The sequence below is a fragment of the Prenolepis imparis genome, unplaced genomic scaffold, assembly GCF_030444845.1.
Source record: "Prenolepis imparis isolate NDT839.2.m4 unplaced genomic scaffold, iyPreImpa1.0 SCAF_5, whole genome shotgun sequence".
Taxonomy (NCBI): domain Eukaryota; kingdom Metazoa; phylum Arthropoda; class Insecta; order Hymenoptera; family Formicidae; genus Prenolepis; species Prenolepis imparis.
In genome coordinates this window covers 3,704,910-3,721,319 of record NW_028141163.1, presented here as the reverse complement: position 1 = coordinate 3,721,319, position 16,410 = coordinate 3,704,910, and the positions used below count along the sequence as shown (strand labels likewise).

Here is a 16,410-nt window from a genome sequence, read left to right as displayed (position 1 = left end):
TATATGGAAAATGTCCTTAGCAAAAAATGCAACGCGACGCGACGCGACTTGAGAATTAATGAAGCAGTTTTTATCAATACAATACAAGACTAATGTAACTTGCAAATTGCAATAATTACGAGTTTCAAACTCAAACACAAACTTGTTTACAGAAAAATTGAAAAATCCAAAATATTACAAGCAGAGAGGTAAGTCACAGAAAGATTGAACATTATTTCATACATATCTGTATATTTTAGAGATACAGATACAATTCATAGCTCTTGTAGACATTCGACATTATTCATACAGCACAGTGACAAAATGATTTATACCATATGATTATGCTCACTTAGGTGAAAACTCTTGTAATGGAGTGAAAATAGTCAATATCGCATAGCATGAATCGCAATTGGAATAAAAAGGCTTTAATTAAAATGCAATTTACGTATTTTAATAAGTATATATGTATAGATTTCCACACTTTGAAAGTTTGAGACAATTTTCATAAACTGAACTCTAGTGCAAAGCTAAAATCTAATAAATTGATTTCAATATGTACAGTGGTATGGAAATTGATTCTTCAAGGAAAATGTTACTATAATCCATGGACCCCCGCAATATACAATCTGTCGTTCATTGTTGTTTAGCACAATTATGTAGATCTTCTCAATAAAAGATGTCTCAGATAATAAGTTTAAGTTATTGAAGCACACAAGAAATAATAGAATCAAATTTATAATTAATTCTAAAATTTCGAAAGAATATTATTTCAATTGAGAAATATATTTTTTATGAAGAAATGACATTCTTTGAAAAACACAATAAGAATTGCATTATATACATATACATATATATATATATATATATATAAAAAAAATATTTTTTCTCAATGACAAGACTCTTGAAGATCTACATATACATTTTCACGATGATTAATCAACTCATCTTGTATCGAATTCTAGGTGATGATTGAAAAATTGGATTTCGTCGCGTTACGCGATAGCGTTGTAGATCAAGAAACAATAGTCGGAGCGCGGGACTTAGCAGAATTTCCATCGATTTCCGCATTCGTTACACAACACGAAGGTGGTCATCGGTTCATCGGCTGAGCGTGTCTGCACCTGGTTATACGTGCAGTTACGCTTCTTGCATTTACCGCATTTGAGCAAATCGGTCTTGGTTCCTTGCACAGTGGCGAGTTGCGCGTCATTAATGGCCTCTTTCTTGAATTGTTCGCGCAGCTGCTTAATTTCATCGCTCGCCATCTCCTCCGCCGTCATCACCGCGAGTCTAGCGGGCGTGATTGCGCCCACGAGAAAATTCGTTCGTAAATTGGGATTCTTCGCGTCACGTAGATTGGCGACTCTGCTACGTACCTGCAATCAAACGGATAAAATTATTGTTGTATTAATACAATTAACAAAATATTTTTACATGTATACATAAGAGGAAAAAAAGAACACAATTCTGCATATAAAATAATAAGATGTTTAATTACCCTATTTTTGTATCTGTTATCAGTATTTTTGAATTCTGCATAGATTGCCTCTTCCAATTCTTCTGCCAATTCTTCTGGACTGGCGCAACCATCGATGACTTTCCCATCTACGCGTAAAGCTGCTGCTAACAGTTCTCTGCATTTTAATCTCACTGCGTCTGTTGTGGTAGCAGCAGGAAAGGATGCCTGTTTCCTCTGAATGTCTTTGTTCGGCTTCTCTTCCTTTATTTTGACATCAGCGGCATCCGTTGTATCTTTTTCCTTTTTCTGATCGCCGTCCTCCTTTCCCTTGTCTGATTTTTCATCCTTCTTCTTTGAACTACTCGATGAAGTAGAATCCTTCTCTTTATTAGAACCTAATATCATGTAAATTATGTGCCTTAATAATTTGTGTTAAAATCAATTATAGTAAATATATTATAGCTATATTATACACATAATATTACAGTAACACACATACCAGATAAGAACTTCTTCCAATTCTTAATCAGAGTTTTTGATAAAGAAATAACTTCTTCGTCTCTGCTCGACTTCCTCAAAGCATTCACAGTCATTCCAATGCGTGTCTTGGTCAAGAGTTCCAAATCGACGGGCAATTTTTGAAGTATCTTGAGCAATTCCAAAGCTTGCTCCTGGCCCTGATTAACAAAGAAATTACATCGCATGTTCAAACATTCTCTAATATCTTTATTTTAATACACTATTGAGATTTTGTGTGACATCAATATTACTATACATTAATATCCCAATATTCTACTATTTGTTTTTGCTCCTCAGATATTTATAGAAAGTAGCAAAATATTTTTGCAAAAAAAAATCAACTCACAATAGATGACATCGAGAAAAATCGGACATTGAAAGATATACAAGCACGTGAGACAAGATCCAAAGTATCAAACTCGAGACGAAGACGAGATAAATGTTTACGAATCTTTCTAACGTAATAGATACACACACGATAGCGAGCGTGCTCCGTGTGCGATATCGTGTATCCTGCGTAAAGTGCGATATACTGACTGTAATCTGTAATCTGCGTAAACGCCACTTTGACGTGAGAATAGGTGCATCGTGACTTTCGCGGCGCGCGAACTGATAACGGAGCGGACTACTCGACGTTGACGTTGACGGAGAAAAAAAAAATCCCACGAAAGGCTCGGCTCGCGCGCGCCAATATATACGATGCGATCTTTATTTTACTCACTTACTCACCGTCCCGTCACCGCTCGACATTTTGTTGAGCTTCTTCTGGATGCGCAGTACCTCTTCCTCGGCGCTCATCGTGTCGGGGAATTCGCACGGGATTCACCGGGTCGCGAAATCGGTTATAAACAGGCGCGAGAGAAGAGGGACAAACAAAACTTGTGTCGACGCCACGGATCGTTGAACCGCCGATGAACCACCATTGCAAGATGGTGAACTCGACGAAAAATTCACTCGAGCAGCTCGACCAATAATGCGCCCTGTCCACCATGACGTCACGCCGAGATCGTAGCCAATCGCGAGTCTCGGTGTTTAGGGTTTTTCCACTAGACCAACCAATCGAAAGATTCTCTGTCCATTCGACCAATCAGCGACGTGGATGAATTTGATGGTATCGCGTTCTCTCTCTAATAATAATTCGCTAACCTGCACGTGGTCGAATTCGTTGTAAAGAACAGTATACATTTCGTATAATTTTTGTATTGAAATTTTGAGAGACTATTAAATAAGATGTCGCGTTTAATAGTGAAGAATTTGCCGAAAAATGTATGTAGAATATCTAATATTTATGTAATATGTATTTATTTCTTTGATAAATGTACAAGTTACCTCTCCATGCATGTACACAAAATTTTGTTGAAGTAGAATATTTCATATATTTATTATTGTTAATTTTTTACTTGGTGCACGCAGGTGACAGACACTAAACTGAGAGAATTATTTAGTCAAAAGGGTGTTGTGACCGATGTTCAGTTGAAATATACGAAAGATGGAAAGTTTCGACAATTTGCATTCATCGGATACAAGACAGAGGAGCAAGCAAAATTGGCGCAGTCCTTTTTTGATCAAACATATATCGATACATGTAAAATATTTGTTGAGCAGTGTGCAGGTTTAGGTATGTAATCAAATATATATGTGTTGATAAATTAAGATTATTTTTGCAGATCTACTATATAAAATGATATGTTGTAGGTGATTCGTCAAAACCAAAATCATGGAGCAAATATGCAAGTGACAGCTCTTATAACAAGATTAATAAAGCTCTTGATGTTAAATCAAAGGAAAAACTGATAGATTCTACAGAAAAGGATAATATAAAAGAAAGTAAAAGTGATAAAAAGAAAGAAAAAAAGAAAGAGAAAAAGAATAATGATGAAATTAAGGAAACACTTGACAAGGTATAATAAATTTTTCTAATCTTATAATTATTAAAAATTAACTTTTCTATTAGTGAAGGAAGATTATTATTGTACATTAAATTGGTATGTGGCTTAAATTTTTAGTATAAGGATGATCCTTTATTTATGGAATTTCTGGAAACACATAATGGTGATGATATAAAAGCAGTTTGGAAAAATGATATTGATATATCTGTGAAAACTGAGAAAGAGAATGATGATGAATCTAAGGATGACAAAGATAGTGAATCTATGGAAAATAAAGATAAGGAAGAAAAGGAAGAAAGTGAAGAAGAAGAAAAGATTGCGCATAAAGTTATATCGGATTTAGAGGTATGTATATTGCGATTATTGAATATAATGTTGATATCAATATTGTATATATTATTAATAATGTTTTTAAATTGTAGTATATAGAGGCATTAAAGAAAAAACAACAGAATGTAAAAAGTGACGAAAAGTCTCTGACTAATAATGTGCCAAAATATGGTCCATTAACACTCTTCACTGTAAAACTACGAGGACTTGCATACAAACATGTAAAGAAACATATTAAACAATTTTTTCGCCCTATAAAAGTTGCATCTATACGAATTCCACCTAAAATTAAAGGTATTGCTTATGTGGGTTTTAAAACGGAGCAAGCCATGAAGAAAGCTCTTTTGAAAAATAAGAGTTTCCTAGGTAAAAATCAATAATAATTATGAAATAATAGCGTATGTGTGATAAATATATTTTACTAATATTTTCCATTATGTGTTTCAAATTCATGCAGAAGAAAAGCAAATATTTGTATCTAAATACGAGCGAAAAGAGGCAATTGAATCTAACGGAGATTCAAAAAATAAAACCAATGTTAAATGGAAGAGACAAGAAGATGCCTTAACGGATGAAGAAAATATAGCGGAATCTGGAAGAATGTTTATCAGAAATCTGACATATACAATTACGGAAGACGATATAAGAACATTGTTTGAAGGATATGGCCCTCTATCCGAAGTGAATTTACCTGTGGATAGAGTGACTAGGAAACCAAAAGGTTTTGGCATGATAACATTCTTGATGCCAGAACATGCTTTAAGGGCTTACAGCGAACTGGATGGTTCCATATTAGATGGTAGAATGTTACATATTCTTCCCGGAAAGGCGAAAACTTCCTTGGAAGACATCGATATGGAAAATTTAACTTATAAACAAAAAAAGGAGCTGCAAAATAAAGCAACGGCAGGTTCATCGCACAATTGGAATACGCTGTTTCTTGAACAGAATGCCGTAGCGGACGCTATCGCGAGTCGCTACTGTACGACAAAGGAACAGTTATTACAAGACTCGGATGGGATGAGCGCCGCGGTCAAACTGGCACTAGGAGAGACGCAAATAATTCAAGATACAAAAGCTTTCTTAGAAGAAAACGGCGTGTGTCTGGACGCTTTCAATCAAGCGCCGAAGAAGAGGTCGACCACTGTAATCTTGGTAAAGAATTTACCGGCTCAAGCAAAGTTGAGCGAAATCCGAGAAATGTTTGCCAAACACGGGGTACTCGCACGTATCGTGATGCCACCAGCGGGTATAACAGCACTGGTCGAATTTCTAGAGCCGTCCGAAGCACGCAAGGCTTTCCACGCCTTAGCTTATAAGAAATATAAGCATCTACCGTTATATCTAGAATGGGCGCCAGACAACAGTTTCGTCAGACCTGCATCTGAGACTGATATAACTGCAAATAATGCAAAAAAAGGGAAAGAGTCGACAGATTCAGCAGAAGATGTTAAAACAGAAGATTCTAAACAAAATAAGAACATGCAAACAAAGGAGGATGATGAACCGCCTGAACCAGAGACTACGCTTTTTGTAAAAAACATCAATTTCTCAACTACAGAAGAACAGTTGAAAGATGTAAGTAATTAAACTTGTTATAATTATAGGATGATTGTTGTAGTTTTTCTTGCGCATAAATGTAGTAATGCATTTTTATGCTTTCAGTACTTTAGTAAATGTGGTCCTCTTCATTACGTCACAATAGCCACTAAGAAAGATCCGGAAAATTCGGCTAACAAGCTATCTATGGGATATGGATTCGTGAGATATAAGAGAAAACTCGACGCAGATCATGCGTTGAAAACGTTGCAGATGTCAGTACTCGATGGGAAGAGTTTGGAATTGAAGCGATCTGAGAGAACCTTAATGTAATAAAGACACTTTAATTTATCATTTTAATTTGACATGTTGAAAACTAGGAAATCTTAATAACTGAGACTATGTTCTAGGTCTGACGTTAAAACAGTGAAGAAGAAATCTAACATTACTGAACAAACTGGTTCTAAGATTTTGGTACGAAACGTACCTTTCCAAGCAACTCTTGAGGAAATAACAGAATTATTCAAGTATGTACATTTTATATATATATATATAATTATTATTATTAATATATTATATTATATTATTATAATATATATATTAATAATATATTATATTATTAATATATATATTCTGCCAAAATATCTTTATATAACGTAGAATATATTTTTATTGTAATTTTACAGATCGTATGGTGAATTGAAGGCTGTACGATTGCCAAAGAAATTGGTTGGTGTTGAGAAGCACAGAGGATTTGCCTTCATCGAATATTACACAAAAACAGACGCAAAAGTAATTTTTTACTTATAATATCTGTACTTGTAGAATTTTTAATTCAATTTCATAAATAAATCTTTCACCGGGGGATGTCCTATATGATGAAAAAGTTAACTTATTTAAAGATGATGTGTGTAATAAAAAAACTATTCAATTTTTTGCTAATTTTATTTCTCTATTTCTTGCAGAAAGCGTTTAAAGCACTGTGTCAAAGTACTCACTTGTATGGCCGAAGGTTAGTGCTTGAGTGGGCACAAGCAGATGAAGGTATCGAAGAAATTAGAAAACGTACTGCGAAACATTTCTACAACGGTAACTTACTTCTTATATTTATTGTATTTTAATAACTATTGTAGTAAATTTTTTCGCGTATCGATACGCGATAAAAACTTGTCTTAAAATCGTTGCACAAATTTACACAAATCAAATAAAGAAGATTTTAAGACAAGTTTGTTGCTCCTACTTTCTACACCTAGCTTTTATTAGCCCATTTAGACTTCATTTCTGTATTTATATATTAGAGCCTTTTCGTTTTATTAGAAAGTTTTATGATTCTGAAAACTTCTTTTTTTCAGAGGGTTCGACGAAGAGATTCAAGAAGTCTACGTTAGATCCTGAGAGTGTTGGTCTTAAATCAAATTCGACTGACATTTAATATTAAAAAAAAATTAAGTGGAATAATAGTTGATATAAAAACTCCTATAGTTTTGTGATTGCGCATAATTTAAAAATTCTGACAAATATGAATGTCACGGAGACATTATTGGAATCAATATTTAACAATGCTATGCATATTGATTTCCATTTCACATTGGCAAGGATTCAAGTTGATCGATAGGAAGTCGAAAGAATTTTTATTGCGCGATATTGACCTTCGTGTCACGTTTAAACATAACTTTTTCTTTTCTTTTCTACAGAACGATTCTGATTTTCAATGATTGATGTAATGCGATGCGTTTGAGTTACTATTCTTCTACTTTACGAGATCATTTATAAATGTATGTAAATAACTTACATACATTACTTATGTTACTTTTCCTTTTCTTGTTCAAATATAAATATGATAATGATAAGTGTATAAATTAATGTTATATATACAAATTAATGTTAAAAATGATAGAAGAGCCGGATAGGAAGAGAGGGACAACGATAGCCATGTTTTGCGAAAAATTGTAACTTACATTTAGCAAATAACAACTATGGTCTTTTCTCTCTTTCTCCTATTCTCTGAATTCGTCCTTGTGCTCTTCTTGTTTTTTAAGATAAAAATGATATCGCTATCTTAAAAATGATTATACAAGCCGCTTTTATAGGGATAGTGAAATTTGCGAAAACACTATTACAATATATATGCGATTGTAAATGATTATAAATGACTGTCGCGTCTGCGGAAATCTCGATCAGTGCCACAAATTTCACAACTTCGTAAAGAATGCATTAAATGAAAAGGTCACTATTGCGAAGTTTAGTTATTTTTTTGATACTATCTCACAACTACTATATGTGAATTTTACATCAAAATAAATTGTACACGGATAAACTTTGAATTTGTCGAGCATTTCTTAGGGCCAGTTTCACCAACGTCGATTAATTTCAACCTCCGATTAAACTATATCTTTGTCTTTTTAATAACGTACCTGAAAAGAGACAAAGATATAGTTTAATCGGCCGATTGAGTTAGTCGGAGATGGTGAAACTGGCCCTTAGGAGACATTCTTTAGGAATAATTTATTTGTTCCTCTAATGAACAATTATTATAAAAGATATTTTTATCTTATCACATATTGTTTAATCGAATTCTAATTACACAGATTAGAAAAAACAAATAATAGCTTCAACATCTTCAAAGTTTCCCGTTTAACGATAATCTTTATATCCAATACAATCTTGCATGCTCAACGAACAGAAGCGAACCGGCAGCGGTAGAGGTAGACAGCGAAGAAATGTTTTCCTTTCACCTCTGCCGCCGCATCACGCCGGAGATTTTGCATTGGGGGGGCCCTCCCCGGCATCGCGAAGGACTGGAAACGCGGTTCCGGTTGGTGGGACCCAACACCGGTTGGCGATGTTGTCCCACGAAGGTGCTAGTAGCTGTAGTATGGGAGACGATTCCCCATGAAAGTAACAGTGCGCTCGTGGTCCACCTTCGCTAGCTAAGTCAGTCGTTCGCTCCTCGTCCTGGAGAACGTTGCTGGCGCGATTCGTTCGCAGATAATTACTTTAAGTGCCGCGACGTCGTCCTTCTCCAGTGTCATCGTCCAGGTACAAGGTCACGAGTGCAACGACGATCGCATCGTCTTGTCAGCCACTGTGGATCACGTGCATCAGAAAGCAGATGCACCTGCTGATGCGCGATGTGTTCAAGCTGAGAAAGACTTCTGACTCTGAAGACAGGCGAGACACTAAGTCATCACCGGAGGATCAGATCGAGCAGTTAACATGGACTGGGTAAGAGTAATTTCACTCTCCAATTCAGTAGTTAGTTGAGTCATCATTAGGTCATTATTAGTCCTCCTTCAATTTCTCTAACTACAATCTGACAATGAGCATTTGAAATTGTTGGTGACAAAGTGTGATTTTCTAAAGAAAACATTCTAGAACAGGTTGGATCAAAGTATGATTAATATAACAAGAGTATAACCAGAATAAGACGATTGTGTTAAATTAGTCATATAAAACAGTTTAATTTTAATATATCTCTAGAAAACTTATTCTGAAAAGGTTAAAACTTGAGTTTAAAGTATCAATCAAATATATTATACACTGGATCGGAAAAATTAATCTTAGAATAATTTTAAATTTAATTTTAATTAGAAATCTCGTGTGCAAATTTTTTTTTAACATCCGGTAAAAACTTTTCTAAAAATGATCACGTTCATTTCTCTCTGAATGATTTCCTGACTGAAACTGAGTCCCTAGGTGATTAGAGTAAGAAGTAAACGTGGATTGGAGAACGCAATTTCACTCTTACAATGAGATAAGTCATTATCCGATTGGTATAATAAGATAAGCATTTCTCATTAACATTTGTTACATCAACATTCATCAAAGGTGATAATGAATACGCTGTTTTATTAGTAGTTTCTCTCTTGACAATTCTCAAGAAGAAACGTGCAATCTTCTTTTTCATATCTATTATCATATCTATATCGCAACCACGCGCGAATCTTAATCTTTCCCATTTATTTCTTCACTCAAATATGCATTTAAATAGATTCTGAAAAGTTGCCACACACAAATTTGTTAATAATATTAATGAATAATATTAAACGAGTCTTTTTTTTATTATTTGTCGCGAGAGAGAAAAGGGAAGTCAATATTTTGACTTAACGTTTAACTTTACATCGACTTATGACACTTTTGACAGGTATTTCGACATTAGAATTTATGTCGAAACACTCTCGGAAAAGTAACACAAGGACTGCGCTTAGACGGGAAGTGCGGACTTTCCTGTGCTCGAATGTATGTTATCTTTGTATCAAACGCAACGCACAGGTGAAGCCTGCGACCGGCCATTGCGGGATCTCTTCTTGCGCGATGAATAATAATGTTTATTCGGAAACTTCCTCCCGAAGGAGGCGTTTCCGCGAGAGAGTTTCCGTTACATTTCCGTTGCTCAAACTCAATTATACTTCATTTCCCGTTCACAGTTAGCAATTTATCGTTACCGGGACAGCACGATATAGATACGTACATATATAGTTCCGCGCGAGCGCGATCGTGATTGAAATTGCATCGATATTAACGAGAAATCGTATACACTTGATTGCGGTCGTGATCTGTCCTATATGATCCTATATGATCCTATATGATCCTATATGATCCTATATGATCCTATATATGATTCCACGCGAGCGCAAAGCAATCCACCTTTTGACGTAACTCGGTGAGGTGAGACGAGGGTAAAAATCGGAGATATCTTAGAGATCGGATTCCGGGAGGAAAGATAGGTATATATATATATATGTATATTTGCTTCGTTGAGTAACAACACACCCGGAGGAGGCGAGGGAGAAACATTTGACTTGCATATTCGCCCCGCGGTATCAAAACGCGATTCACGAGCGGGGAAAAAACCTTGAGAACCAGAGAGTTATTGCGAGAAGTGCGAATTTATATGGGCACGTCCGTATAGGCGTAGGCGTTTGCTCCTTTTTCTTTTTTTCTTTTTTTTTTTATTTTTCTCCCCTCTTTTGCTTTGCATCTCACTAGTCACGCTTTCAACGAGTCGACGAGGAGTTTAATGAGCACGAAAGTGAGAAAGAGAAAGAAAAAGATGAAGAGGGAAAGGAATATCTCCTAGGCAAGCACGACTATTATTCTATAATGGAAATAATTGATTGTAAAATAATTAATTACGTTATTGTAATGATTCATTACGATAATTAATTCCGATCCTGAGTGCGAAGGATATTATTTTGAAAAAAGTAAACTTGAAAGTTTTCAACATGGAATTTTTCAAGAGTAACATTGTGCAAAGTATATACATATAAGGAAATAGTTGAATTTAATACGGTTGCTCGAAAAAAAATAAAAGATGGAAAGTGGAAGATATAATGTAATCACGTTATGTAATCACGTTTATATTCCAATGTTACAGTTCGTATTTTATATATATTCTATATATTATTCTTTTATATGCACTTACGATTTACTTCAGTTTTTAGCTTGATTTATTACTTTTAATTTTATTTGTAGCTAATATGCGACTATTACATAGTTGAACTGCAAGTCGAAGTACTATTCTATCAAGTATTACGGAATAATATTCCATCAAGTATTATAGAGACATGAAGTGGTACCACCGGTCATTTGAATTAATTTGAATTAATTTTCACTCGAATTTTAGGTAGTGAAAGCAGGATCAAATTTATTCACGTAATCTCACTTCCACGTGTGCAAGTGTATGCGTTTTACTGTTCTATATAATAGACGATGCGTCTACTGATAGAAATTGAGATACGCACGCATACCTACGTTCTCTCGAATAAATTTTTATGGTTTTCGCGCAAAAAAAAAAATTTTTTTTATATTTTTAAATTTTACATTACTTTACAAATCCAAGTATTTCGGTCGATTGATTTTTACCGCAGTCTGCAACAATTTGCATATGATACACATTAAAAACACAGTATTTTTTTCTTTATTATAGTTATTCTTTCACTTATTATAATTATCTCTTTATCGCAAGGTACAAATCCTTAAATTATATTGCGCTTTATGTAATCATTATGTATATAGATATAATCATAATCGTATATAATTTATACACATTCTTCTAAAAACAGATATATATTTTTTTAATTTAATAATATATACGATATAACGATCTTTCATATTTTTCTTTTAAATCTGCATATTTTTCGTAATCGACATAAATATTGAAGAGCGAAAAGATGAAAAATTCAAGATTTATTACAGTAATAATTGGCTCACTTTCTGTGGAATAATCCTCGGAAAAAGATCGATTTAGAAGGCTCTGGGAAAAATATAACGAACCTTTTACCGCGTATCTCTCTCTCTTACAACGATAGTAGATCAGCGGCGCAACTTCTCAGGATTTACGCGCGATTGAACGTATCGCGAATCGCGCTGCAATGGAAGAGATCATTCGAGGGCGCGATCTATAACCGCATATCGAATACCTGGGAACACGATCATCGGCTTCCTCTCGAGAGACGGATGGAAAAAGGAGGGGACCTTCCAACTCGCAATGCAACTCCACTTTAAATCGTTGCACGCCGCAAAGAAAGAGCGAGCGCGTGTGGCAATTCGATTGCGAAATCGAGACTGGGACGTTGTAATCCTTCAGCTCCTCCGCGAATCAACGAGAGCAATTTGCATCATTTTGGAAGCCGCGAAAAAGTCGCGCTTTTAATCTAACGAATAAAAAAAAATCACGAACATGATCGGCAGGACTGAAGTCGTCGAGATCACCAAATAATCCTATAATATGGATTTATAATTTATTTATTTCTGCAAAATCAGATTTCGCCTTAAAGCATTTAATTCAGCCACGTCATTAAAAAATCATTTGTTAATTATTATATACTTAATATTTCGGCTAATATATAGGTATTTTTGAATATAACAGGATACTTTTTTTCTAGAGAAGAAGTGTTTTAATTAATTTATTCGACTCATTCTTGAAAAATCTGTGGTTCCTGTCTTCTCCGTTAATTAAACCGGTTCAAAAGTAAAAAAATACATATCTTAAATATGGATTGATCATGCGTTATACGATGCAGCTTCCTAAGTGAAAGTAAATACATTTTATACTCCGAAGAGATGCACGATTTTAATGCCGATTGAGACCGACCTTGTTGTCGATGACCTTCAACGCGAATACGTCGCGGATATTTGCGTGTCCACGAGACACACGTGGAGGAATGCGTGAAAGAAGCCGATGTCCCGAAATGAAAAGTTTCCTCCTTTAGAGGAGAGAAAAACGACAAGTCGGAGATAGAAGTTGAAATATAAAAGACATTTACGGAGGACGGAAAGCGGTCGACCTTTCGATCGCAGCTCGAGGCAAGATCTTTCATCGTTGTTAAATGCAACTTTATTATCGCTACTATGCAGTTTAACGTACTCAATACGATGCTATTACGTGTCTTCTCAACATTTATTTTTATTCAAACGATTTCGTGTACAAATTAAATTCAGAGACGAATTTATGGGCTAATGAAATTTGAGCTTCAAGGAAGCAACTGTCAAGGAGACCCTCCCAACAGATTAATTTAATTTATTAAAGCTGTTATTGTTTAATATATAGGAGATATAGATTCTCTTTATCATATTTTTGTGTTTAATTGGAATATTTTGTTTCCACGTGTGAATTAAAGTAAACAAGCATCTTCGGAATCATCTTATTTCGCGATTGCGAAAGCTCTGACATCACCATCGTTAATTTTATTCGTTTATCAATATTCGAAAGCTCTGACATCATCATCATATGTTAATTTATACTTAACCACAAATGGAAATATAATGGAAAGCATTTCTTCATCATCAACAAGTAGTATTTCATTGTCATGTTGGTATGCGAAATATTTTAATCAAAGAGGAAATACTTAATTCAAAAATTATTTATCAAATACATTTGGAGATATTTCGTCAAGAAGAGGAAATAAATTACATAAAAAATAGAAATTAATAAATACTATAAAATTGAGAGAAGATATATATAAAGAACAAGCTAAGACAAAATTTCTTTGTCACTACATTTTATTTTTAAAAATGAATTATTTGTTTATGATACGTAAATAGAAGATAGGAATTAATAGTTTCCTAAATTCGAGCAATCTTTCTCTTTTTAACGTGAACAAGAGTTAACGAATCGTCGCTCTGTGGCTCGAATCGACAAAGAAGACTTAATTGCCGGCATAATCGGCCTATTAATTCTCCACGAAGGAGAGCGAGAGTCCAAATGCCCTGAAGGCGAATTCCGTAGAAAGTAAAAGTGAATGAAGCACAGTCTTCCAGGACAACTCAAATCGATTTTACGTTTCCTTTACTTTCGAGACGGCAGTGAAATGATTGCGGCTCGAAAGTGGCGTTTAATCGTGACGAAAACTCGATAACGCGAAAGTTGCAGTAACTTTTTATGTTAATTATAGCTAATGATGCGTGCAAATTAATTTAATATTGGGAAACTCTAGTGCTAATATACGATAAATATGAATTGAATGATACAAGTTGTGATATTTTATTTAAAAAATAATATAATAAATATTAATAATACAATTGTGTGCAATTATTGTAGAGTATATGAAAAAAAGTAAATGATAACTTACATTAAAGCAGAACATGTAGAAAAATTATAATTATTTATTCTTTATAAGTGTCCCATTTTCTATGCGAATTTCACTTTAATGTTGTATTTAAAACAATTATATTTATAATTACATTCGAATCACTTGCTTCGAATATAATACAAATGTAGCCTTAAAATATGATTAGCTGTGCAATTGTATTAATGATTTCAGTAAGATTTATGAAACTCAATTTGATTCGATTAATGAATAAACGTTAGAAGCGACTTGTGAAATTAAATCTTATTTGCATGCAACGCGGTCAAATAGCAACAAATGAAATCGCGATCGCCCGCGCACCACAAGTATGCGCGCACCGAGGTCAGAAATAAGAAAGATTTCAGATCAAGAATGTCGCATATATATTTTCATATCGTTAAAGAGTTGTTATAGCACTGTATAACCTGTCATTTAATTAAATAAATCCGGTTTATAAATCCGGCCACCGCGATTTTCAGTAAAAAACCAATTATGGCAATTTCTTGCATAAAAATGATTATTGCAATGCATGCATAAAAATATATCAATTAATTATGCAATGTATAAACATTTAATATTTAATTCTCTTTAACAGAGAACAAAAAATAGAATTTTCTACAAGAATCGATCAAAATACCTGCGCTTCCATTAGATTCGCACGTCTATACACACCCATTACGCTGCGCGTCTCGCGCGAAACTGCTGACCGCAAGATTCTGAACGGTGTCGCCACCTGACGGCGAAACCTAACTTCACAGCCAAGAATGAACCGGACCCGGCGAAAACATCTCTCTCTTTCTATCCTTTCCATTAGTCGCATGCATCCCATACGTCCACCACGCTGCACATCTCGCACGAGACTAATCCCCACCATCGACCGCAAGACTGCGCAGCGGTGTCGCCAACTAACGGCGAAACCCAACTTCACAGCCAAGAATAAACCGGACCCGACGAAAACATCTCTCTCTTTCTAACCTTTTCATTAGATTAGTACATCCCACACATCCGTCACGTTACGCGTCTCGCGCGAGACTGCGAGACATATCGATTATTGCGAGACTGATTGGACTGATGATCAGTCTCGCGCGAACCGCGCAGCGTGGCAGACGTATAGAGATGTGTGAGTTTAATGAAACCGTAGGTATTTTGATCAAAAGATTCTTGTAGAAAATTCTATTTTTTATTCGCATTTTTTGTTAAACATTTAAATACTGAATTGTTATGCATTGCATAATTCATTAATATATTTTTTATGCATTGATTGCATTGATGCATTGCAATAATAATTTTTATGCATGAGTTGCAATTTTTAATATTTTATTATCAAAGAATAATATAACCTCGCTTCGCGCGAGTAATTATATTCGGTTAGAGTTAGGTACGTTTTAGATTAAATAAAATGAGAAAACAGAAAAAAAAATATATATATATATACATGCCATTATTACATGAAAAAGTAAACATGTTAGAGAAATTATTGTAAATATTGTAAATTGTATAACATGGAAATTATAACTCCTCTAAGAAAGAGAAATCGTGTAAAATATAAATATGATATAATGACAGTACATCAAATGCATATTATTATGTATGATTCTTTCATTATATTTTCTTGTGATTTTCTCTTTCGAAGAAAAATGATTTATTATTTGAATGGGGCGTACATTTATTGATAATAATTTATTTTTGTCCGTGAGGGATATGTCTCCACATAGTAATTATTGGCAATTAGTAATTATTAACAAACATCTAGAAATCTGTATATCGTGGAATATTTGGATATGTAAACTATGTACCTATTGAATATTAGCATATATATCTGTGTTATGTGGGTCTGTGTGTGTTATGTGTCATTATGCAATTTATTATAGTTTTTTAAAAATTAACAGAGACCGCTTCGGCAAAGTTGCTAAATACAAAAAGTACTGCTTGCACAAACTGCATTCTTGAATTTCTCTGCCATTTCGAGGATCAGCAATTAACAGCGAAATAAAAAAGGTCGAGGCCCCTCAAAAATAGCCGGAGAACTACATTATTCCTGACATAACGCGTAAACAACGACAATATTCAGCATAGTTGTTTTTTGTACAACCTCTTGGACGTCCAGAAATCTGGTTCTGGA

The 16,410-nt window shown here is 34.4% G+C and overlaps 3 protein-coding genes across 5 annotated transcripts in view; 2 read left to right on the top strand and 1 right to left on the bottom strand.

The window, feature by feature from the left end:
• Positions 1 to 838: 838 nt before the first annotated feature.
• On the bottom strand, positions 839 to 2,872 carry Tfiis (RNA polymerase II elongation factor). Of its 3 annotated transcripts, none has more exons than XM_083037632.1 (4): positions 2,682 to 2,872; positions 1,941 to 2,118; positions 1,481 to 1,836; positions 839 to 1,358 (listed from the first exon to the last, which is right to left on the bottom strand). In XM_083037632.1, the coding sequence occupies exons 2-4, from the start codon at positions 2,032 to 2,034 to the stop codon at positions 1,023 to 1,025; spliced, it is 786 nt and encodes a 261-aa protein (XP_082893758.1). In that variant the 5' UTR covers positions 2,035 to 2,118; positions 2,682 to 2,872; the 3' UTR covers positions 839 to 1,022. The 3 variants fall into 3 exon arrangements, with proteins under 3 accessions (XP_082893758.1, XP_082893756.1, XP_082893757.1); XM_083037630.1 differs by having other exon boundaries at positions 2,690 to 2,872; XM_083037631.1 differs by lacking the exon at positions 2,682 to 2,872 and adding an exon at positions 2,307 to 2,542.
• Positions 2,873 to 3,072: 200 nt separating this feature from the next.
• Positions 3,073 to 7,958, top strand: LOC145935877 (putative RNA-binding protein 19). Its single transcript, XM_083037622.1, has 11 exons — positions 3,073 to 3,226; positions 3,374 to 3,578; positions 3,656 to 3,861; positions 3,967 to 4,194; positions 4,272 to 4,545; positions 4,637 to 5,757; positions 5,845 to 6,047; positions 6,129 to 6,245; positions 6,405 to 6,510; positions 6,684 to 6,807; positions 7,071 to 7,958. Exons 1-11 carry the CDS (start codon positions 3,191 to 3,193, stop codon positions 7,148 to 7,150), a joined length of 2,700 nt encoding a protein of 899 aa, XP_082893748.1. The 5' UTR covers positions 3,073 to 3,190; the 3' UTR covers positions 7,151 to 7,958.
• A 133-nt stretch (positions 7,959 to 8,091) lies between these two features.
• Positions 8,092 to 16,410, top strand: part of LOC145935885 (uncharacterized) — a 36,046-nt gene continuing 27,727 nt past the window's right edge. The window contains exon 1 of the mRNA XM_083037645.1: positions 8,092 to 8,943. Coding sequence (XP_082893771.1) covers positions 8,935 to 8,943 — 9 coding nt within the window. The 5' untranslated portion in view covers positions 8,092 to 8,934. The remainder of the gene's footprint in view (positions 8,944 to 16,410) is intronic.

Excerpts from the sequence above, each read along its gene's own strand:
- Tfiis (XM_083037630.1), bottom strand. The coding sequence starts at position 2,758 with ATGAGCGCCGAGGAAGAGGTACTGCGCATCCAGAAGAAGCTCAACAAA. Across the intron at positions 1,837-1,940 it reads TTGGAAGAAGTTCTTATCTG|GTTCTAATAAAGAGAAGGAT; the intron begins GTATGTGTGTTA and ends ACATGATATTAG. Across the intron at positions 1,359-1,480 it reads ATAACAGATACAAAAATAGG|GTACGTAGCAGAGTCGCCAA; the intron begins GTAATTAAACAT and ends GTTTGATTGCAG.
- LOC145935877 (XM_083037622.1), top strand. The coding sequence starts at position 3,191 with ATGTCGCGTTTAATAGTGAAGAATTTGCCGAAAAAT. Across the intron at positions 3,227-3,373 it reads TGAAGAATTTGCCGAAAAAT|GTGACAGACACTAAACTGAG; the intron begins GTATGTAGAATA and ends TGGTGCACGCAG. Across the intron at positions 5,758-5,844 it reads CAGAAGAACAGTTGAAAGAT|TACTTTAGTAAATGTGGTCC; the intron begins GTAAGTAATTAA and ends TTATGCTTTCAG.